This window comes from Callorhinchus milii, unplaced genomic scaffold (genome assembly GCF_018977255.1).
Source record: "Callorhinchus milii isolate IMCB2004 unplaced genomic scaffold, IMCB_Cmil_1.0 Scaffold11, whole genome shotgun sequence".
Lineage (NCBI taxonomy): Eukaryota > Metazoa > Chordata > Chondrichthyes > Chimaeriformes > Callorhinchidae > Callorhinchus > Callorhinchus milii.
This window is the reverse complement of record NW_024704752.1, coordinates 5185936-5210971: the sequence shown is the minus strand read 5'-3', so window position 1 is coordinate 5210971 and position 25036 is coordinate 5185936. Positions and strand designations below refer to the sequence as shown.

The 25036-nt window shown below is 42.1% G+C and overlaps 1 protein-coding gene across 5 annotated transcripts in view; it reads right to left on the bottom strand.

Moving 5' to 3' along the window:
• Positions 1–25036, bottom strand: part of LOC103184467 (mediator complex subunit 12L) — a 160316-nt gene that overhangs the window by 126692 nt on the left and 8588 nt on the right. For all 5 annotated transcript variants that reach the window (XM_042339106.1, XM_042339109.1, XM_042339108.1 and 2 more), the window contains exons 3-7: positions 18924–19028; positions 12290–12481; positions 7929–8088; positions 3622–3791; positions 296–406 (exon numbers count right to left, since the gene is read on the bottom strand). In XM_042339106.1, the coding sequence (XP_042195040.1) occupies positions 296–406; positions 3622–3791; positions 7929–8088; positions 12290–12481; positions 18924–19028 (738 nt within the window). The remainder of the gene's footprint in view (positions 1–295; positions 407–3621; positions 3792–7928; positions 8089–12289; positions 12482–18923; positions 19029–25036) is intronic.

Below are 25036 nucleotides of genomic sequence, written 5' to 3'. Positions count from 1 at the left end.
GGATTCAGCAGCACTCAACTCCCAGCACGTAATAATCATCCACACTTTCACTCCCTCTGCAAAACACAGCACCATCACAATTCCAATCCTTACAGGTTACTCCCAAAATTCGGGTCTTTCAATACCAGCGTTCTCCCTACCCACACTGAAAATAGACTGGAACAATCACACACTATCAGCATTTTAGTTAAGAGTTTGTCTACAGTTCGGCAGCAGGAATGCTGGGGTTGGAGCAAAGAGGGAAATTTCCACTTGACAAAACCAAAAGCCGATGAAATTGAAACTTTCTGCTTACCTGTAGCATTAGTGGCAATAAGAGTTTAAGTAGTTCATCATCTGCTGGTCGGACCTTTTCCAAGACGTCCAGAATCCAGGTCAAGTATTCATGTCTTTCCAACAACCCATCCTGAAGTCCAATACAAGCAAAACACAACACGGGTTACCGCTGCAGTGTACAAAGCAACTTACTGGAGAGATCACACATTTTATATTTTATATAATATATAATAATCCTTGCATTTGATATAGCCCTTTTTCACGTCGTCTCAACGTCTCAAAGCACTTCACAGAATAGACTGTAAAGTGAATTTGACTGTATATTTGTGGGCAAAACGCGGCAGCCAATTGCGCAAAGCAGTGTCCCGTAGTTTTGTCCATAGAAAGCCAAAAGGTAGAATTGGATATCCTGTTATCTCTGAGGTTGTAATTTTTGTAATAAAAATAAAAATCCAGACAGTTTCGATCACATTTGATCCATCACTGACTGGACTTTTACACAACTCAAATAACTTTTCTGGAGTACAATGTCATGGATAAAAATTCCGTGCTTCCATTCTCGTCAATAATAATAATCCTTGCATTTGATATTGTGCCTTATCACATCTTTGAATCATCTCAAAGCGCTTCACAGAATATATTGTACAGTTGATTCACTGTGTATTTTGTGGGCGTAACATGTCAGCCAATTGCACACAAATGTGTCCAATAAACAGTCGTGATTGAATGACCAAATGTTTCTTTTTGGAGATAGTTTTACCAGGAAAGCAATCTGCCAATCGACTTAACAACTGGGTTCCTCCTTACGGCTAGGTAAACATACTACACAATTGATTAATGAGCAGATGAGGCAGTGAAGCTCCTGTTCGCTGAGGGCTGCAATGCCTCTCTGTTTAGGCTTGCACTTCAATGAGGCCACCTGGATGACTTTCTAGAGGTCACCCACCCTCAAACCCCAGCACAGATACACAAGAACACCATGTTCCAGTGCAGTTCTTATATTAATCGCTCAAAAAATTGGTTACTTAATCTGCGACTGTTTGTGAGACACTGCCGTGTGCAATTGGCTGCATGTTTCACCCACAAAATACAGTCAATCCACTTTTTTTTTATCCTTGCATTTGATAAGTTCACAGTTCAATATACTTCACAGTATATTCTGCGTATATTTTGAGACATTGCATTTGATATAGCGCCTTATCACGTCATTGCAAAGTTGATGATTATTATTAAATCAGGGTCAGACAGAACTTCCAATTCACTGTCCAATGCTCCAAAGGCCAGAGCACCAAGTGGCAAGCAGCATCACCACAGCTCTGAAAACTAATAAATATGTGTTGGTGGTGGGGAAAGGGGGTTAGAGCCTCACTTGTCTTGATGCTTATTACAGTTTGCTCAGGATAATTGGAAGAAATTCAGATACGAACACGTGTGCCTATAGTAGTGGGGTAGCAGAATATGTGCACTAAAGTGACAGTCGCAGAGAGAGACCAATACAATTATGTTAATTCAGTTTGTCCATGCTGTCAGTCAGTAACCTGTTAGCTACTCCTCTCTCTATATATCTCTCTGTCTCTCCCCCCACCCTGCCCTCCCAACCCACCTCCAGCCACAATGAGGTCAACAGCTTATACAGTTTAAACAAATCTACTTTGCCCAAAATAAACAAACTGAAATAAATACACACGCAGAAAGGAGATTAATGACAACTCTTTGTAACGGTTTCATCATGAAAAGAGGAACTTGCTGTCCAGGTGCAAGTTTCCACTCACTGAGAAGCTACAGTCATTTCACCCTGAAAGATCACACCAGTCGGCAGTGTCACGAGATAATTGTAAACAGTTTAAAGCTCCGGAATCTTGCCTATGGTAATTCTTTGTGGTTTACTGAGCTATATTTCACCCGTTAAATCAAACTGCAACGTTTACTTGCTGTGCTGATTAGGCCCAACCATCCATACAGCTGATGAAGTCAATGCCAGATTGGCCCCAATATCAGGTCAGCCCATATCGCCCTTCCTTTACAGCACCTGGACTCCCTCCCTCTTGTCCCCACACAACCAAACTAAAGCACTGCCTCACAAGCCTTCAGACACCACTCAGAGAGCCTGGGCTGTACATAGCTCTCAGATTCATAAGGGACAGAATAAGAGATCGTTTTACCCAGAAGATGAACATGAAATGTCTGACCTGGAACGACGGTTGAAGCAGAACAACCCCATGGCACTCTTTGTAAAGAGAATAAATTTTCTCCCAGTGTCTTGGCCAACAATCCCCCAGTTAAATTGGTCATTCACTTTGTGGCTTTATCGGAGACACTGCTGTGTACAAATTGAATACCGGATTTGACTACAAATACAGTCACTTACTTCACTTTACAGAAATTTCCTGTAAAATACTTTGAAGACATCCTCCCGACGTGAAAGGCACTATAAAAATGTCATTTTGTTGTTGGTGTTGAGACTTTTCAACATGATAGGCTCTGTTCCAAATGCAGAGAATATTAAAATAACAATGAGGGAATATAAGTCATTGAAATAACATGCCACGTATATGGTCGAGGAATGTTTCTACCCAGAAACACCAAGATCCTGAAATGGGTTTCCAGTATACCTGCGCTCCAGCCCCGCCTCCTCTCCACACACACAGATTCTAGCTGAGGGTCTTGGACACGAAACATTGACTCACTTTCCTTTCTCCATAGATGCTGCCTGACCTGCTGAGTGTTTCCAGTAACTTCTGTTTTTGTTTTCTAGCTGAGGTGTGGCTCCATATGGACTGGCTGCCCTCCGATACCCAGGACCAGGAAATACTAATGTAGTTGGTAAATAACTCTACACTGTCAGTTTGGCTCAATTGGTAGCACTCTCGTCTCTGGAGTCAGAAGGGTGTGGGTTCAAGCCCCACCTTGGGATTTTGAATTCACAGGCTAGACTGACACACCATTGCAGGGCTGGGGGTTGTTGCATTGTCAGTAGGAGCCAGGCTTTGGATGAGACCGAGGTCCCATCTACCTGGACATCAGCTAGACATTAAAAAACCCGTGCCACTTTTCGAAAAGAGAAGAGAGTTTCTCGTGATGTCCTGGCCAGCAATCCTCCGGATAAAATCAGTCACTCATTTTCACATCCGTTTGTGGGACATTGCTGTCACGTTCACCCACAAACACACAGTCACTACACTTTACAGTAAATCCTGTGAAGCACTTTTGAGACGTCCTCCCAATGGGAAATCCAATGCAAGGATTGTTATCATTAGTATTAGGTTAATCCAGTGCACAACATAATGATTAGGAAGGAAGACTTGGATGGCGAGTGTAATTATTGGACATATTTTTGACCAGTACCTGAAACATGTAAAACGCCAGCTTTTCGTTGTACTCCCACTGTTTTATTGCTTGTTCCACCTCTGGAGGCACTGTTGCAGACGCAGCTCCCTGGCCGGAGGTCCCATGGTAACACTCCGCCACTTTGGCCAGCTGTTCTCGCAGGTATCTGGTCAGAATCTGAGTCCACTCTGTGGGTAAATCAGACCAACATCAGGCACATGAGAGTCATTGTAAACAGGTCACAGAGATGCTTGGTCATTGTACACTGTGTTAGCGCTCATCGTAAACCATGCACTGCTCAGAAAAGGAGTAACGTTTACAAAGTAGGTTAATAACATTGACCAAATCTTGTTATGTTTTATCGCTAGTGGCCACAGAATTATCATAGGGTACACTGGGACCACAGAATAAGATCCCGTTATAACAACAACAAATTGCATTTATATAGCACCTTTCACATTACTGGGGTATGTTGGGAGGGGCAGAATTAGACCTATTCATTATAGACTGAAAGAACTGCTCCTATGTTACTATCTCTTGCCTGATATTTAACCAGATGCAGTGGGAGCAGCATTTGGAAGGAGATGAAAACAAGGGAAAATTAAAAATAGCAAAAGCATTAAAAGAACTACTTCTTTGAGGGGGGTTTTGAATCAGGAAAGACACAATTGATGAGGAGTCTGGGGTGAACTACATTCATTGCACCTCACAGTAAATCCTGTGCAGCCCATCTCTCCCCGAGACACAGTGCCATTCCCGAGAGAAAGGTGAAATCGGAACCCGGATGGACTTTTCATCCTGATCACAACACTGCTTCAGAAAAGGAAGTGAAACTACAATTAAAAACACAATTTCTTTTTAAAAAAAATTATAAAAAACACAGAAAAAGTTGAAAATCTAGTGCAGGTCAATCAGCATCTCAGAGAGAAAGATAAACAGGCAGGGTGTTACCCTTCATCAGAATTCACATAAGTTATCTCTTTCAGATGTCAACTGAACCTCTTGGGGATTTCCAACGTTTTCAGAGTTTGTTTCAGGTTTGCAGCTCTGACAGGCTGATCTTTTTAATCTATTAAAAAGTTGGCCAGTTAGAATCCAATTGTCCTGCTCTGCCCATGTCAGACAGGCTGCCAAGGCTATAAATAAAATAAATAATAATAATTTGCTCGCTCAATCCGCAACTGTTTGTGGGACACTGCTGTGCACAATTGGCTGTCACATTTCGCCCACAAAATGTACGGTCAATTCATTTTACAATATATTCTGTGAAGCACTTTGAAAAGCCTCGAAGACATGATAAGGTGCTATAAATCAAATGCACAGATTATTGCTATTATTATTATAAAGAGTAAGGTTCACCAGGGTGAGAAGGATGAAAAGCTTGGCCTAGGAGGACAGACTGATAAATTGGACTGTTTTCACTTAGGACAGAAGGTTGGGAAGAGACCTGATAAGATGTGTTATAACCCAACAAAGTGATTTGCTTGGGTGAAATAGGGGAGAAACTAATGTCCACTGGTCAGTGAGTTGATATATGAAGGCAATTTAAGATCGTCACAAGAAAAAGCATTGAAAGGAAGAGGTTAGTAATATTATTTTTTTAACACTGATATGGAATACCTGACTATAAGCAGTGGTTAAAGCAGAAGAGAATTAGATTTAAAAAGGAATTAGATATTTGAAAATAAAAAAAGAATGGGGCGTGGGAAAGGGACTAAACAGATGGTTGTCACAGACTGGTGGCACAGGAATGAATAGTCTCCCTCCTGTGCGGAAAGATTTTATGATTTATGATATGTGCATCACCTTTAAGGTGAGTATTGAATATTTAAGAACATGGGAGTACAAATTCCGTTTGGGTCTAGATTTTACTCGCCTTCAAAAACACAGTCAATGCATTTTCCAGTAAATCCTGTGAAATACCCCCTGACATGAGAAACGCTGCAGTATATCAAATGTAAGGATTATTATTATTTTGTTGGCATTCGGATTGTCCAGAACTTTGCAAATACTTAAACGCAGCTTTGAATTTGAAGCCAGTTTTCTGCCAGCTTCTTTTTAAGCACTGCAGAAACCTCGCTTCTAAGATTGAATTCAACAAGTTTCCAAATATCTGGATGCTCTGAAATAATAATAACAATCCTTGCATCTCAAAGCACCTCACAGGATTTACTGTGAAGTTTAGTGACTCTGTGTTTGGAAGCGAGGAAAACCTTTGAGGCGAGAACATGGGTTCTATCCCATTTTCTTAAATATTTAATACTCGTCTCAAAGGTGATGCAGAAATCATGATATATTTCAGCACAGAAGGTGCTGTTAGATTTTTATGTATTACTGAATCGTAAAGAAAATAGAATAAATTTAGACCCTGGTGTAATTTCCTCCACATAGGGCCGTTCTCTGGCAATGAGACTGTGCAATTTACCACATGCTCAGCATTAAAATCCCCAGCTAGTTCCCACGGCCAGGGTAACAAGCAGACATCCACCTCCAGCTTTGATTTCAACACAGCGAGCACTTAATTATACAGAGATTACTAACTCCCTCAGTGAGGTTACCCGCAGCCAATAATTGAGAGCCAAGTCAGAACATTAAAAAAAAAGGGAATCTTAAAATAGCTTCCTCTCTGGGTAAAATAACAGAATTGGCAAAATGTTTAAAAACTCCAAAAATCAAAACCGCAACTGAAAAAATTTCAGCTGATTACAAAAGTAGGTCACATTATCAGGAAGGCACTTCGATTTTAAAATATTGGTGATCTTGAAATAAATATATTGCCATCATCTTAGTTTAATCCCATGTATTTATAGAATATTTCAAGGCACATCTTAAAATGTACCTCTTTGACTGCTCTTTTGGTTACCTTTCCCTGCTCCACCAACCCCCAGCTTCCACCCAGCCATGTGAATGCTTCTTGGGTTATCATCTTGACGTGAAAGGGTCTGTATAAATGTATTGTATTGGCAATTCTATGAAATATGGATTCAACAGAGGCACAGACTTTTACAAGTGGGGAATCTGTATGAATAGTATAAATGACAAAAGGATGACCTGAAAAATAATTCAATATAGAAGGTCCTTCAGCCCGTATGATCTCATCATTCCTGAATACCCACCCCACTGTCACCATTAAGTTGCTTTATTCGAAAAGAGAAGGGAGTTTCTTCCAGTTTTTTGGCCAACAATCCCCCAAATTGATCTTGGCTGTTTGTTCAACATTGCTATACTCAAAACTGGCTGCTGTGTTTGTCTCCAAATAAACAATTACTACAATAAAATCTCATGAAGCACTTAGAGATGTCCTCCCGACATGAAAATTGCTATATCAACCACAATGATTATTATCTTTCCAGATTCCCCACCCTATCGTCTACACATTAAAGCATCGAGAAGTTCATAGTCAGTTTGTCTCCAAATAAACAGCTAACGAAAACCAGCTGACGCTGACGTCACTTCTCGTGTGCTGTGCAAGTGCCTGATATGGGGCTTGAACTAACAACCTTCTGACTCCGAAGCAAATTCTATCGACTGAGCAAGGCTATCATCCATATGTTAGACAACAACATGCATTTATATAGAGCCTTTTACATGGGGCAGCATCTCAAACTGATCCAAAAAAGAGATAGTATCCATATCAATTATGATGCAACATTGTCAGGCAGTATCTATGGAGAGAGGAAAATGAGTTAACATTTCAGGTCGATGGTCTTTCATCGGTTCTGACAAAAGGTCATCCACCTGAAATGTTAACGCCTTTTGCTCTCTCCATAGATGCTGCCTGACCTGCTGTGTATTCCCAGCAGCTTCTGTTTTGATTTTACATTTCCAGCATCTGCAGTATTTTCGCTTTTTTATGATGCAACATGCTTACTGAGTGTATATTCAGACCTCAGTGCCAGGGTGGAAGGCGCAGAGCTTTCGCTTTCACTCCCGATCAAGGTTTGCTATCAGGAGAGTCACCAAGTGATTCACTGTGCTTAGGCAACTTCCTCAAAATCACAGCTTTACCAAACCCATAAGTGAAACATAAGGCAGTCCCATCCCAAAGCCAGGAGACTGGCCAATGGAAGATAACAGCTGAGCATTTTGAGCCAGTCTTGGTCGCTACCTTTATTCCAAATTCTTTCAAAACGCATTTTAAGGGACAGAATGGATCACGGATATGGAAATTTTATCCACCGAGATGATAAACTGTTGTTCAAAACAATCTTAACGGATCAGCATCAAGGAGAGGGGTGATTTCTCCCCCGAGCCCAATGACATACAGTCTCAATAATCAGTTACTGAATAGAAGATAACATTGTAAAAGAAAGCAATGTACTTACCAAGGTTTGGGTCTATGGCCTGTCGTTTCTTAATCTTGGCTTCAGAAATAGCAGCGTAGTAAGCACACGTCATCTTGATCAGCCATGCTGCCCTCAATAACGGCACGGAATACTTAGCCAAGTAAGCAAAGACTTCCTCCTTCTTACTGAGGATGGGCACCTGAATACAAGAGCACAAAACATCACAGTCTGTTACATACCAGAAAGCCTCAATTCTGAGCAAAGTGGCCACAGCCATCTCTCTTACCACCCCCCCCCCCCTTACCCACACATACTAATGTACAGGTAGTAGCACACACATGTTAACACACATATGTGCACGGGTACTGACATGCATTCAAAGTGTGTATTTGTTACAGCAAAATTGCAAGTCCAGGGGTTTTGCGAAAGCCCTGAAATTTTCAGTGCTTTCATGAAATTACTATTTCATTCAGGAACTTCATGAAATCTCTAAAATACTCTAAAATCATGAAATCACTGAAATTAGGAGTCAGGGATTTCATGAAATTATATTTCATCATATTGATAACCTTGCCTTGACACTTGTTAGCATGATCAACAAATAATTAACGCATTATGAAAATCACTATTTTATTCACCATAAGACTTCATGTGACATTTCATTCACCGATGAAGAATTTCACTTGAAAAATTTATTTACTGAAGAAAGTGAAGCATTGGATTTGTCATGCCTATGTGAACAGTTAAACTTGATTCTGTAAAGAACAACAACAGCAAAATTACATTGATGGAGCGCCTTTCACGTCGGGAGGACGTCCCAAGGCGCTGGACAGTAAGGGGTCAGGACCCGAGCATGGGGGAGGTGTGGGGCAGGGGTAAGGGAAGGCAGAGAGCTGGAAGGGCGACTGAAGGACTGAAAGACTGAAGAAAAGCATATTAATAACAAACATTCATTTGTTAGCACAAGTGAGACTTCCATGATACCAGAAGTTACATTTCAGCTTTGCTTTGAAGCATTTTACAACAGTTGATCTGACATTTCTTCTGTCCCCTGCAGTTACACTTCGTAAAGCCTTGTCCACCACAAGCAGACTGTGCAATGATAGCTTCACGGAGTGACACCGATTTCTCCTGGTTGACGCGGGTCTCTGTTAAACATTGTGGGCAGAGGTCAAATTGGCTCCTGGAATAGTGACCCCTCAGGATGCTGGCCTTCACTGCTATCTTGTGCTGGTCAGTGTCTATATCTCTGTTGATGATGGTCTTGAGATCTCTCGACCCCTGTCCACTGCTGGGATGGGGACCGCCACTTCGCGGCTTGGAGATCTAGTCAACTCTGCTTCACCATCCTTTCTGCCTGTGCTACTTGTGCCACATGTGCAGCAGGGCCGTCTTCTGAGCTGGGCCATGCAATCTTCCAGGGCCTGTGAACTAGGAGTCAATACGGAAGGATCACTGGAAATCTCTATCGTCGAGGACATGGAGACTGCAAGACTAAGCTGCGGTGGATCTGTGGCACTGGAGCCTGGAGAAATACATGCACTGGTAGAGGGTTGGTTGTCAGCTGGTACTTCTGAAGCACTACCAGCAAGAACAGCCAGGAGATCAGCTTCACTTTCCAGTATAGAAATCACCTCTGTTGGCAGTCATGAAGATGTTTGGCCAACATGAGCCTCATTGCCAAACATGGCAGCAAAAGGGGAGAAATTTATTCTTGAATGGCAAGCAGAGTTCTTTTGGAACTGCACAAATTTAACGCCGACTGTCCAATCTTGTGTGATAGCCAGGCTACTAAAATATCCTTGATGTCACCGTTGGCTCGTTCAACAGAACCTTGACATGGTGGGTGGTGAAGCTTGGCGTGAAATAAAGGAGGTTTGACCACAGATCACAGCTGCTTTAGCTCAGAGATGATCTGGGCTGTAAATTCGGAACCATTATCACTCTGGAGAATGGCAGGCACTCCAAGCAGGAGGAAGGTATCCATGAGCTGAAAGCCTACTTGTGCAGCACCCTTTCTTGTGAGATGCCTCAGTACACAGACCTTGGTGAGATGGTCCTGTTACACTGTAATCCACTTGAATTTTTTGAATGCGACATAGACTGCATATCAATGAGATCAACTTGACCCCTGAACGTAAACTTTTTCGTGAGAATGGGACTTGCATCAACCCTCTTTATCATAGGCCCTCTTCCTCTTCTTCTGGCACTCCTCAGAGAGTCTTGAATAGTTCTAGCATTTGGCTGTGACCTTGGCGTATTTGCATTGTAGCTTTTTAGTCATGCAATCACATCCCCCCACACACCCTCCCTCATGGCCATTTGCGATTCGCAAAATCCCTGATACTTTCAGTAAAATTGTGAAACCAGGGATTTCTCAGCTTTATTGTAACATTCACCCCCACCCCACCCTCACCCCACACACGGTTCTGGAACACACGGTTCTGAAACAGTGATGTAGAAGAGGAAGCGGAGAGGAAAGAACACTCTGCCCCAAGTCTCTCGTCAGCCGAACCTGCTTCTAAAAAGTTTGTGATCCGCAGAGAGAGTGAGGGGCAGACGGAAACAAGTGGCAATTGTATGGCAGTCAGTTTAATAAAGAAACATTAAGCACCAACTAGAAAAGATGAAGTCAGAGTGAGATTCCACGAGTTGTAGCGATGACAACGTCATCTCCCTCTTTCCGAGTATCTGCCCTACGCTCATTGTACACTTTACACACTGGGCAATAACACAGTCAAGCCTGCAAAGTTGCACAAGGCAAAGAACGGCCTTAAATGAGCATTTTAAAGATTACATCTTGGAGTTAGGATTTAAGTCAATTCAATCGCTGCTGGAAAAATGGATAAAGAATCAGTGGTTGACATTTGTTTTCCTGAAGCCCTGGACAATGGCTATTGAAGCGCTGTTAAATTTCATCCCTCAATCGTCACACCCCAGTGTGACAGAGAAAATCAACATCTGGTGAAAGAAAGATAATCTAAATTCAGAAATGAGACGTTTTATTGTGATAAAACGTTCACATAGCTTTGTAAAGGGAGCAGAAATAATAGGATAATCTATGCATTTGTTATAGTGCCTTTTCAGACATCAAAACGTCTCAAAGTGCTTCACAAGATAAAATGCGAAGTTTACTGACTATGTACTACGTTGACGAATTCGGCAGCCAATTTGCACACAGCAGTATTCCTCAATTCTCAATTTGCACACAGCAGTATTCCCCAAGCAGCCACGGAGTGAGTGACCAATTTTATTTGGGGGATTGTTGGCCAGGACACTGGGAGAGAGAAACTACCTTCTCTTTTCAGATAGTGTAATGGGATCTTTAACATCCATCTGAATGGGGAGATGGGATTTGCAAAGAATGTACAGCACTGAATCAGGTCACTCAGCCCAACCAGTCTGTGCCAGTGGTATTACTTCACCTGAGTTTCCACCCATTCCTTATTCCCTCCATACCCTTCTATTCACCTCTTCCTTATGTGAAAGTCTAGGTTCCTCTTGAATGCATCTACACCAATGGTTCAACCACAGGCAGCGTATTCCACAATCTCACCACCCTCTGTGTGCAGTAGTTCCTCCTAAATTCTCTTTGTGATCCCCTGTCATTATCTTATATTTATGTCCTGCGGATATGGACTCCCAAACCAATAGAAACATATTGATGCTAAGGAACCTGTTCAACATTTCATCCAAAAGATGGCTGGACTTCAAGCTCAAAGACCTGACGTTGTGCTTGAACCTAGAACTTTCAGAGACTGAGCCAGGTTGAGACCAAAAGTACAATTTATTTACTTGTTGAAAGGACAATTGGATTGTCATGATTGAAGCTCTACTCTCTGAAACTTGCCTTGAATTATAAAATCATTACAGGCTAGAATTTTGCTAATGGCAATCTGTTATTCATGTTCTGTGCAGAGTCACCTCAGCAGACCTCAGCAGATAACTCAGTGTCCTATTTCAGCACACCTGTGGTTTCTTCACTTCAATACCTAACAATGTGAGGAACACGACTTTCAATGTTATAATGCTTGTATTGATACAGAAGCTATAGCATTGAAACATCGCAAGGCACTTAACAGGAGTTTTTCTCCAAGGTCCACAATCTAGGTTCAAAGGAGGTCTTGAACAAATACACAGTCACTACACTTTACAGTTAAATCCTGCAAAACTTTGAGATATTCTCCCAACATGATAACGCTATACCAAATGCAAGGATTATGATTATTGCTCATCCCACTCACAGCTGACGGGCACTTCAGACAAGTTTGTTACTGACATGTCAAGTCACTAGACTCAAAAGTCAGAATTAGGTTAAATAGTTACAAAAGGACGTTGGAGAAAGACGGGCACCCTCCACTAATATTGCCAACAGTTGGAGCAACAAGCAAGACTCGTACCTTTTTTGCGAGAACAGTCAGAGGCTTATTTCCTGCGAGATCGGTGAACCAGTTGTGAATTGCACTCTGGGAGCGGGCGGTAACCAGCCAATAATTGTCCTTGGCATTCACCTGAGGTTTCTTCTTCCCTGTGTCCTGAAATGTGTTGAGTTTAAGTTTTTCTGCCAAGATGCTGCTAAAATAGGCCCCGATCTGTGGGTGAAAACACAAGTTGTATCAGTTTACGGGTTACAAACGTTTGCTGAATAAAGTTTCGGGTCCGAACCATTGGGAAGGAATTGTCCGACTACTGGCAAGCAAGTTTTCAGCCACTTTGACTCCGTTCTCTGGAGCTCGCTCCACAAATTTCTCCAAACACCCCCAACTCTCCCATACTTTCAAAACCAGTTTAACAAGCAACCTTCAGTCACCTCTTTCCTATCCCTCCTCCCCCACCCACCACACCTCTTACCATGCGCAAAATTGGCTGCCACATTCACCCAAATATATACACAGTCACACCACTGAGATGTCCTTTTCAAGACTGAAGAGTCCTAGCCCATTCCTATAACATTGCAGAAATGTGATGACCAGAGCCATCCTACTGATCTGAAAGGCACTATAATTGTAACGTAATTTTACAATAATGTTTCAAATATTGTAGAGCTTTGAACATGACTTCTGTGGATTTCAAATCAATCAATATGACCTTACAGCACAGCATCCTGTTGCCTTGTTTTTCTTGTCTCACACTGTTTTACCTATGGTGAGCAATGAGTCAGCTCACTCTCCTGTGTGTACAATTCCGTCTTAAGACTCTTAATACAACTTGCACTTATGGCCTTTTATGTAGGAGAACATCTCAATGCACTTCACAGAGATGTGTGGGAGCTCGCTCGAGCAAGATGGAAGTCAGGGGAAGGTAGGAGGCAGGTGACTAAGGGTGCGGTCAAACAGCTTCGTTCACAGAAAGGTTTTGAAAGCAGAGAGGGAAGGGGCGAAGTCGAGCTATTTATGGAGAGTTTCAGAGAACAGGGATTGAAAGTCTGATGGAGGGATGGCGTGCGTTAAGCAGGCCTGACTTAGTTGACACAAGGCACTCAGTGAGGTATGTGGGTGGGAGATGCGATAAGGTTTTTCAGACAAATTTGTGACTGGCTTGGTTCGTTTTACACACTTTTCTGCTCACGTGCATTTCCATTTAACAAGATGTGGCCTCAAGTGCTGGTAAACATCAGGAATTTGCCCTCAATAAAGTAATTTCATCCTGGGTTTGAGGCCTGTATCGTATTTAAGCAAGTCAATGCACAGAACTAGCACTAACACCACACAGGCATCACACGCTACAGTTTTTTTCCGTGTGGGCCCAGCAAAAGGCCTGTTTAATCAGTCCTGTTATACACAAGGCTGCAATACAGACTCACAGCAGAGTGTTACTAATCACAATATTTTTATATCAAATTTAGTTTTATTTGCTCATTACAAAAACAATGCCATCTGTTTTTAATTCAATGCAGTTCAGTGTGCATGTGCACGGTGTGCAAATGCGCATGAGTGGACACGTGTTTGTAAGTGTGTGCATGTGTGAGTGCATACTACAAGCTTGGCTGTGCCATATGTTGGTTTCTTTTGTTATCGTTCACCATTTCTCCATAGTGTGGCTAGTTGGAGAAAAACACGCGCACACACTAAAAAAAACCCAGCTGTTGATCATTTCCTTCCCCTCAACTCCAGAGGACAAAATGTGACCAGGTTAATTTTGAGAGTGGAGGAAGGGAATCATTGTCAAAAGTGAATGAAACTTTGCCCCATAACAGGAAGGGACATCAATGTGCAAACAGACACACAAATGCAGGTGTCAGCCTGATTCAGTCAGCCTGACACCTGCACTCTCACCCCTTGGTCACAAAAGTTTTGCATTCAAGCCCAACATCAGGGACTTGAGCTCACAGTTTATGCACTCAGTATAGTGCTGGGGGAGCAGTGCATTGTCAGGGATCCCAAGACACTACTCAAAAAAAAAAGGGATTTTTTCCCAGTGTCCTGGCCAGCAATCCTGTAGCTAAAATTGGTCGCTTATCTTATGGCTGTGTGCTGGATGGTGCTGTGCACAAATTAACTGCCGCCTTTGCCTACAAAATCCAGCCAACACAGTAAAATCTTGTGAAGTGCTTTGAGATGTATCAACCACATAACAAGGCACTATATCAAATGCAAAAATTACCACAGAACATTACAGGGCACAAACTGTCCATTCAACCCATCAAGTCTCCTCTGGCGTTTTGCTTCTGAGCCGTCTAGTTTAATCCCACTCTTCTGCTGGCTCCCTACACCCTTTAATATTCCCTCTCTTCAAGCATCTAATTCCCTCTTAAAAGGATTGACAAACTCGCTTTCAACTACACTTTGTAGCAGAGAATTCCACATTCCCACCGCCATCTGTGTAATGATTTTTTTCCCCTAGCCTTTAATTCCTTTTGTGATTATCCTAAATTATTACGAATCTCTGACATGTGGAAATAATTGTTCACCATTTACCCTGGCAGGACCTTGCCTAATATTGAAGAGGTTTTGCCAGAACTTGCCTCAACCCTCTGAGCACCAGTTAAAAAAATAGCCCCAAGTCTGTCAAACACATGATTCGTGACTTTTAAATCTCCTCAGACATTCGACTACAGGGTTTCTGTCGTTCTGTTGTAAGTGGCTGTGAGACGATTAATCCCGGCAGGCTATCTTGGTCACCATTCGAAGCCGAGACCAAATCCATAAATATCAAGTGAGGAACAGCCCGATGAAAAAATACACATTTATTGATCAAGTCATTCTAAGATGATCTTTTGACGACTGGATTATAGTGCAGCCCAAGGTCTGATATCTCCCCACTCTCCACTGCGCATGACACAACTCCCTGTTGAGATAGTGTGAGAACCCAATGTTGGTAGTCAGACGATGATTCTGCGGCAGGGAATGCTTTAAATACCTTTCAAAAATCTTTACATTTCATATAGCACCCATAGTGTCGAGAATTTCTCAAACCACTCAAAACATTGCTGTAAAGTAATATTTTCAATAATAATCTTTGTGGTTGATACAGCCACTTTCACACCAGGCCGTCCCAAAGCAAGACACATGATTCACTGTTGTGACTGTATATTTTAGGTAAAAGTGACAGCCAATTTGGTGAGTGACCAATTTTTTTTATTTGGGGGATTGTTGGCCAGAACACTGAGAATAGTACCACAGGATCTTTATCGTTCACCTGAATAGACAGACTGGACCTCGGTCTAATGTCTCATCCGAAAGACGGCACCTCAGACAATGCCACACCCCCCCAGTGCTGCACCCTATGTGATTCCAAGTCCCGACATGGGGCTTGAATCCACAACCTTCTGACTCAAGAAGCGAGAGTGCTACCACTGGGCCCAGCTGATATTCACCTCTTCAATTATGCCTATTGTTACCTCCCCTAACTCAATGTCTGACCCCAACATTTGAAGATGTTATCCTACATGAAGGATCCTGCTATTTAAATGCAAGCTATTTTTTGGGGAGGTAGCTGGGTATCTGGCACAGGCCAGATAACCATCACCATGCTTAAGAGTATCCAAACCAAACCGAGTACCATGTATGCCACCTACACATGGAAATTCCTGTGTTTGGAAATGGAATGCCCACTCTCTCCCGGAGGAACGCACCCTACTTACCTAATTCCAAAATTTATTTGGCGCAGGCTGACATGAACCAATACTTGGGCACTCCAAAGTGTGTGTGGAATACTGCTGGAGTCTAACCAGCTAAAACTGCATAGCCTGCCATTGAGAGCACTGCCTGGCAAGCTTCTCGCTGCTTGTCTAGCTAGGGCCACCCTACTCATTATGGCTTTGGCTTGAAAGGTTAACAGGAATCGAGTGGGAGGAATCCCTGCTCCAACAGACCAGTCTGCCTCTCCAAATCGTACTGAGCCACTCTGGCCAGTCTGTCATTAGCAGTGCCCTAGAGTACTGCAGAACTGCCTTGCTCAGAACCACCACTGAGGTGTTTTAAAAGTTTTAAAACAACATTTCTGCAGTTGTTAAACACTTCTTTTAAAAAAGAACTGAATACATAATCTTATACATTTAAAGAAAGAACTTGCATCTCTGCTGGGCTTGCACTCGGCAATTCAGTGCACAGGTGTCACTGACCTCAAACCGCCCACCTCAAATCAGCACAGGTCCCATTCAGAACGACAATGTAATCTCTGTGGAAATCACACATCTGCTCAGTTTAACTGATGTCACAGAGATATGAGAGTTAAACGGCAATAACTCTGTGGCAAAGTACAAGTGTGTGTTGGTGGGTGAGGGGTGGGGGGAATGAGACAAAGACTAACTTGGAAAAAAATATATAAACTAACTTAATAGCTTAAAAGTACAGTTGTCCAATCACAAGTACGTGCTAACAGTAGTTTGTGCTCTCACTGTGAGACTTTTATCAAATATTAAGTCTTAGAAGTTTAGCACAGAATTAAAGACTAGGGAAGAAACAATTTCCTTGTGAAGATCTGTCGTTGACAGTACAGCGTTTATTAATTTGATAAACAGAACTTCCAGCTGCAGTAAGTTAGGCCCTATTTAAAGCCACTAACTTTGTATTTCCCATAGATTGTCTTACAATTGCACTTTAATTCCGAATGTAGTTTGAAAACCAATAAAAACTGAAGATATGAACTTCTACCAGTGCTGAAGTTTTGGTGACGACATTGAATAAATTATTATTTTAAATGTAACACAAGTGTGTAGAACTGCTTCATCTGCTCTGTGTTAAAACTATCTCGGGGTGAGGTCCCTAACCTAGGTATCAGCCTGGTCAGTTGGTAGTACTCTCATCTCCTAGTCAGAAGACTGTGAGTTGAAGTCCCACAGCAGGACATTGAGCTCACGGCGTAGGCTTCGTATCTATGAATCGGCCTTTGACAGAGATGTCTAACTGGGCAATCCTGGCCAACTTTAAAGCTGAAATCTATTATTGATTCTCTGATTCATAATTGTGCTCACGGCATGTAACGTCTGCTGGATAGTGGATCATTGCTCACTGTAGTTCTCAGGCTGGCTCAGTTGGTATCACTGTAGTCTCAGAGTTATTGGGTTGTGGGTTCAAGCCCCCACTTTGGGATTTTCAACTCACAGCCTCGGCTTACAGTGCAGTGCTGTGAGTGTGCCGTCCTTTGGGTGAGATGTTAAACCTGTGAATTGCTTTGGGATGTCCTGTCAAAGTGTAAGGTGGCTCAGATATGTGGATTATTATTATACAATAATATATGGATTATTATTAATTCCTCTACAAATCCTATGGAATTCTCAACAAATGTCTTCCTCTCTGTTTACTGTAGAACAGCATTGCTGAGCCCTTTTTGTCTTCTCTTGGTTAATTCCAGAGAGAGTTTCTGCCTGAAAACCATCCCCCAAAACAAAAGCTGCTCAAGGAGCTGGAAGCTGCTGCATTTGAGATTTTGTCCATGTTATCGTGCAAGGTTGAATGTATCCAAGTCACTAACATCAATACACACTTGTGTCCCAAAGTAGGGCTTTACTTTGAAGTAGAACCACATTTGGGGTCAGAGTGGTTGGCTCTTTGGAAGGAACAGCATCATCTCATTTGTGGTTGGAAAATCTTATGCTTGAAGAGCATCTAATTCCAGAATGAACTTTCAGAAGCAGAACCCCATCTGCCAGTCCCGAGGCACCGACTCCCAGGGAAGGGGAGATAATTAAACACAAGCCCCACAAAACCACAGAGGGCCACAAGGGACAGGGAGGGGGATGCTTACAATATGGTCTCCTGGGCCAGATTATGAACAGCTCTGAAATAACAGCAGCTCCACTTTTTCACGTAGATACAAATACAGACACCAGCCCAATTTCAGTCGAGTAAAAAAAAAAAATTTCCTCACATCCTCACTTTCAGGATTCCCTTCCATTCACTATCACCCTCAGTTTCCACTCCCAGTTAACAGTGTCGAACGCTCCAAGAATACTCTCAACATGAATGGTTATAAAAATAATAATCCTTGCATTTGATATAGCGCCTTATCACGTCTTTGAGACGTCTCAAAGCGCTTCACAGGATATACTGTAAAGTTGGAGCAGCAGTTTCAATTAACTGTATATTTTATGGTCAGAATTTTGTGGTTCAGAGATGTACCCAAACTAGGCGAGTGGAGAGGCAAGTTATGCACAAAATCTGATAGAGATTTTAGATTTTAAATACAGTCTTTCAGATTAGCAACAGTGGAACAAACACAGCCCTGAAGTTAAAGTATAAGAGGCACTGCCTGAAATTAATTTCCATTCTCGTCTCGAAAATCACTCTCCCAACCCCACAAAGACTTGCAGTCAAATACGTTTTTCATTATTCGGAAATTATGTGTGAATGCAGCAGCACAATTGGACAGAGCAATGTCTCACAATCGGTCCCACATGAAACAAATGACTGATTTTATTTTATATGGTTGGCCAGGATACTCAGATGATGTATTTATCTGAGAGGATGCAAGCTATAAAGCCTGTTCTTTAAATGTTGTGGGAATTTGGACCATCAAACATACTCTATCTAACTCCACAATGATTTGCTAGTTCCTCAAACCTGTTGAACTCAAAAGGAAATGTTACCTTACCTTTGCTGGGTTGATAACAATGTTCCTAGCTGAGCCATGTTCATCTCCAGAGAAAGCAGGTTGATTATTAAACCCCTGTTTTACATTCACTGCAGTCAGCTCATCCTGTAAAACAAACACAATGGGTCAGTTCAACCAACTCAAGTGCAATGAATGTTACACTGACAAAACTGGCTCAGTCTACAGCCTTTAACCCATTAAGCCAAGAGTTCAATGGTCAGGGATTAGAGAACTGCTTTCATACATGTGTCAATGCTCTTCTTTAGCAATCATCATTATAATAGACATGAGACAATGTGGAGAACATGTCTTCTTGACCTTTTGTGAAAGGCAGCTCCAGCTGCAGTGCTTCTGAGGGTCAGAGTTTCATTGTTTATTTCTGGTGTGGTTTAAACACAGGGGACAGGGTAAGCCTGTTCCAATACTCCGTGCACAGCCAGAAATTATGCTGCTGTTTAAGGTCACAGAATTTGCAAATTTGCAATTTGCAAAGTGGCGTTTATCAAAGCAAAAACCTGGTACAAATCCTAACCAAGTTTTGATGGATCAGAACCTACAGAACAAATCCAGACACATTACTGACAGAAGACTAGAGGTCAGTGGGGAATATAGCCTACAAAGTTGCTATGTGGTAGCATCACAAGGCATTGGAAGCAATGGAGGGCTTGGGGATGAGCTGGCTCCAAGGGTGACACACCTGATAATGGAAGATCGGATCGAATTGATCCACAGTGGCAGTCTCAGTAATCCCATCTTGAGCCAGGCAGGTTTGCAATACCCCAGGGCACAGCTGATGACAGACCAGCCAGCCTGACTCATTAGCAGGATATGGAGGAGCAGACTTGTCACTGGGGTCGGGAATACTTCCTGCTCAACTCCTGTTTACCCCACAAGACAAAACCCCAGTGGGTTAGGGTACCCTAGCTGGACAAGCAGCAGGAAGCTTGCCAGTGTTTACAATGGTTTTAGCTGGTTAAAATTTAGCAATTTTATTAAAATTTGGCAAATCACACATTGGGATCCCAACATCTTGGATCTTATCAGCTCGGAAGTTTTGTTTGGAGACTCTTAAGCACAGTGATGGAATTACCTGATGTATGTCAGACAAGCTGACCAAACAATTACAACAATTACAACTAAATTTCACTAAGGATTAAGTTTTAATCAGCAAGCAAATTATTCAACAGAAAAACTGAGCAGTAAGTTTTCAAGATTTTCAAGAAAGTATTTGAGAGGCAATTATAGGTACAGAGAATTCTTTCCCTTTGGTTAGCTTTGTACGAAAGCTTCTGCAGGGACCCAATTACTGTAGTTCTAAGCCAAGATATTCCCACTGGCCAGCCCTGAGGAGACTTGGTGCATCGCTGGTAAACAACACAGCTGTGAGAGGAGATGGAATCCCATCAGGAGCACCAGATATGAACACAACTGGGAGTTTGCTGTCTGCTCCTCCCCTCAATCGCCCCATGGTTTCACTCTGGCGCAAACACTACTTTGCCTGAAACAAAGGCACGTATTCCCCAGTGAATGCTACAATAAGCTTTCATAAGTACAGTTTTCACCTGAGGATCATCACCTGGTTCACAGACCTGACAATTATTCCACAGACACTCCAAATGGTTTGTGGTGGCAACGTGAAACTCTGCAGAGACCACGACACACAGCAATTAATTTCAGAACAAAGAAGTGGAGCTTAAACAGTCAAAAACAGAAACGGTGTCGTTCTTTGGGAAGAATGCTACCAACTGCCAGGTGATAGAATATTCCCTTCCGAGTTAAGTTGTGGGGCTTAAACCCTTCCGGGTTTGAGCCCCACAACAGGGATTTTGAGCCAAGTCATGCTGATATTCCAATTCTGGGAGCATGCTAACATTGTCAGAGGTTCCATCCTTCCAATGAGGGGTTAAACTGAGCCTGTTTAGGTGAACGTTAAATATCCCATGACTCAATTCGAAAAGAGAAGGGAGTTTCTCCCAATGTCCTGGCCAACAATTCTCCAAATACATTGTTCATTCACTCTTCATGGCTGTTTTGGGGTCACTGTTGTGCAAAATTAGCTGCCGAGTTTCGTCCACAAAACACAATCTATCCACTTTACAGTATATTCTGTGAAGCGCTTTGAGACGCCTCAAAGAGGTGATAAGGCGCTATATGCAAGCACTCTGAGACGCTGTCCTGCATGGAGGGCACTATATAAGTGCAAGTTGTTGTTGTATATCAAATGCAAGGATTATTATTATTTATTAGTATGAGCTTTGGGAAGTTTTCACATTATGGGCACTGTATCAAATGCAAGGATTATTGTTTGATGGTAACAGTACCTCTTGGTTGGAGTATTGTCTTATGGAGATAGAGGCTCTGCAGGCCTGTAAATGCCTAAGTGGGTGGGTGGGGGGCAGGGGAGGGCAGAGGAGCAGCAGGACTTAATGCCCCACGTTAGGAAAGAGACCAAATGAATGTCACAGGATCTTTAGTGTCCACCCAACAGGCACACAATATCTTAAGTTTAATGAGTCCAACAAAACAGCACGGCACCAATACTATATCAAATGGAAGGATTAAGGATTATGATTATTAATATGCAACCGTCGGGGAAAGGAGGAGGGAAATTCCAATAAAATTTCTACACCAGAATGATCTGTATTCATTGTTCTTCCAAAGAAAATGAACTGCTCGGATTCAACAAATTTAGTACAGACTGAAGGGGAATTCAGATTAGAAGGAGAAAAAAAACGTTAAATGAAGTTTGTAAAACAAAATAATTTATAAATTTCCCAAAGAGACTTCTATTTATTTTTATGTCAAAGGAACTACTCTGAACTGGATCTTCTCCGTGACCTTATGAAACGACACCGACTGTCACAGTGAATCGCTGTTTAAAAACCGCAACTCTGAATCTAGCACACATTTCATCACCTGTCAGACGAAATGCCAAGTATAAGCAAGCTTTTACATCATGCAATGTTACAATGATACAGAAACAGGTCATAGAAACCCACATGAATCCATCGAGACTGTTCTGACAGTTTATTAGATCATGACAGAGCTTTAACCCCCACAGGGGTTCTTCCCACTCAGTTTACGCTGCAAGCCAAAGCCCCAATCGGTAACGGTGCTCGCTAGATAAGCAGTGGGAAGCCTGGCAGACAGTTCTCTCAATAGCAAGGTGCACATTTTTTTTAAAAAACTCCAGCAGTTACCCCAAAGCACACTCTGGGGTCCCCAAGCCTTCCTTCCCCCTCATCAACCTAATACTGCCAGGCATGCAGCACATCTCCCAGAAATGTGGAAATTTCCATGTGTAGATGGCATAGATGTGTGGAACTCTTGAGTTTCTAAATATGCTGAGGGGTTGCGCACATGTCAGACACCTGACTGACCAATAAGCATTTAACGATTTTGCTTTCGAAAGAACTCTGCCTCAACAACCTGCTTTGCTCTTGGCCGTTTCTCCTGTCCTCACCTGACATTCACACATCCACTTTCCACTAGGGGATCACTGATGAGAGATCAGATTTGGATGATTTCTCTCCTCCCTGGCCTGGGGCCACTGAAGGAAAACACTGCGAGAGCAAGTCATGTTTTTTTTTAAAAAATCATGATTAAGATAAGCGGTTTATTACTACGTTAGTTTCCATCTTTGAAATTATTGGCTAACTTGACTATTCTAAAATAACTCAAGAACTCAATTTTCAAATAATAACTCACCTTTTGTATTGTGCTTTTTTACATCAGGAGCACGTTCCAAAACACTTCAGAAGATATCTCATAAAGCAGTGAGGGTGGGTTTAGTTGGCAAACGCTGGAGACGATTTGCACTCAGCAATGTCTCATAAATGAATGACTAATTTTATTTGGGCGATTGTTGGTCTGGACAACAGGAGTAAAATCTTAGGATTTTTTTTACAAAGGTATAAAAGTAGGGGACAAGTGTTAGTTATAGTCTCTCAAGGTGGCTTAAGAATGCATGTAATTTGTTAAGTACTTTGATGTGGAAATGTTACTGAAGTCAAAAGGAGACAAAAGATTGTGCAGTCATCAGATAATCCAGTGAATGCAGTGACAACAATTTGCATTTATATAGTGCCCTTCACCCTAGACAGCGTCTCGGAGTGTTTAAATGTCCCACTAGAGACATGAGATGAGTGACTAATTTACTGGTTTGTTATCCTCTGCATTATGACTCTTGCTACTTTGTCCAATCATGAAAAAATAGGAAGGGGTGAAAAAGTAAACAGTCCTTCAATTTGAAGGGAAACAAAAATTAGTAAAATAATTTATTGCAGCCACAAGATTTGAATGGTATGTTCCCAACAGGATTCCTAAATATTGAATGGGATCTCCATACACTGAAGCAGAGCAAGGGTAACGCAGAACTCAGGATTTACAAATAACGCCAGGGTTGGAATTACAGTCCGGTTCCTGAGCCAGGCGGGTCTGCAGTATTCTAGGGCACTGCTGATGACAGCACAGCCAGCCTGACTCATTAGCAGGACCTGGAAAGGCAGACCAGTCAGTGGGGGCAGGGAGACATCCCATTCAGTTCCTATCAACCCTGCAAGCCAAAGCCCTAATAGATAGAGTGGTCCTAGCTGGACAAGCAGTGGGAAAACTTGCCAGTCAGCGATATCAATGGCAAGTTATGCCATAGAACCATAGAAATGCACAGGACAAAAGGCTGTTCACTCATCATGTCTGTACTAGATGTCTGAAAGATTAATCCATTCATCCATCCTTTTCCCAACTTCAAAGGCCACGTTGGAAAATCAAAACACAACAGTTCCTGACAGGGCTCTTTGCTGTATGTTCTGCTGCATGCACCACAGTTGATCCCAAATCAGGTCAGTACCAATAAAATTATCCTCTGAGACGGTTCCATAGTGCATTCATATATTGCACAACAGCTTTCTATAGGATTAGTAATAATCATACAATCTATTGGTGCAATATTCTTTCATACAGAACTTTTGTCATTTTTTAAATGCATGTCGTGGCATTCAAACAAGGTGAGAATGTGAGAATGATATTTTAAAACAAAAGTTCATCTGTTGATGTGAAATACACTCAGAGAACAGATTCTCCACAATTAGCTCTTCAAGATACACTGTGATGGGATGTGAAAGTGCACAAAGCCGGCGTTTTGTGTTTGGATTACGTGAGAGTAGCAAAAGTGGTTTCTTTTGAGGCTGTGGGTTTCATGCCACAAATCAGATCATAATCATAACTCAGAGGCTGGCACTCAAACACTACATTGTCAGAGGAGTCATTCTTCAGATGAGACATTAACAACAACAACTTGCACTTATATAGCGCCCTCCACGTCTCAGAGAGAGCTTAACACAAGATCTTCGTCACCTGTTCTTCATGACACTATTCAACACACTTGTACCTTCAGCGCTGTTCATAGTGTAAGGTCATCTGATGTTTCCAAGTCTTTGGAACACAATCCAAATCATTCATTACCCTGCATTCGATACAGGCGTTGTTCTCCATTAGACAGTCAATTATTACTTATTGATCGAATTGTAATTAACAGACTCAATTCCAAAACTAGCACAATTTTCAGAACAAAAATAAAATACCAAAAATACAGCAGCAACCAGCTCCATTTCCTTTCATAGAAACTGAACATCTCAAAGCTCCTTACAAAACAAGATCAATAAGAAAATAAAGTAAATGTTTGAGGCAAAATCAACAGCTAATCTGGATCAACAAAATCCCACATACAAGATCAATAATCTTGAATATAGGGGTACATTTGGACAGTGAGGAGAACGTATGGCAGAATAATCACCAGCCGAGCTCAACGTTATTTGAAATGTCCATCTGAGTCACAATGCAGATTTGTCTTCAGTTTATGAAGTTGGCAAACTGACTGGCTACACTTTAAATTATGAATGAGGAGACGCTTGTTTACTGCAACAGCAAACCTGTTATGACACCTGGTGCGTGGTTAAAATGGAATGCTGCAACGGTGTTAAGGGACAAGGTCAGCGTCAGACGCAGTCTTGAAGACTAGAAACTGAAGGGTGCAACTGCCAAGCTGGGCATATCCTGCAGCCAGTGAGGCTGGTTGCAAATGTTCATAATGACAAGGTGTCTGAATAATTCAA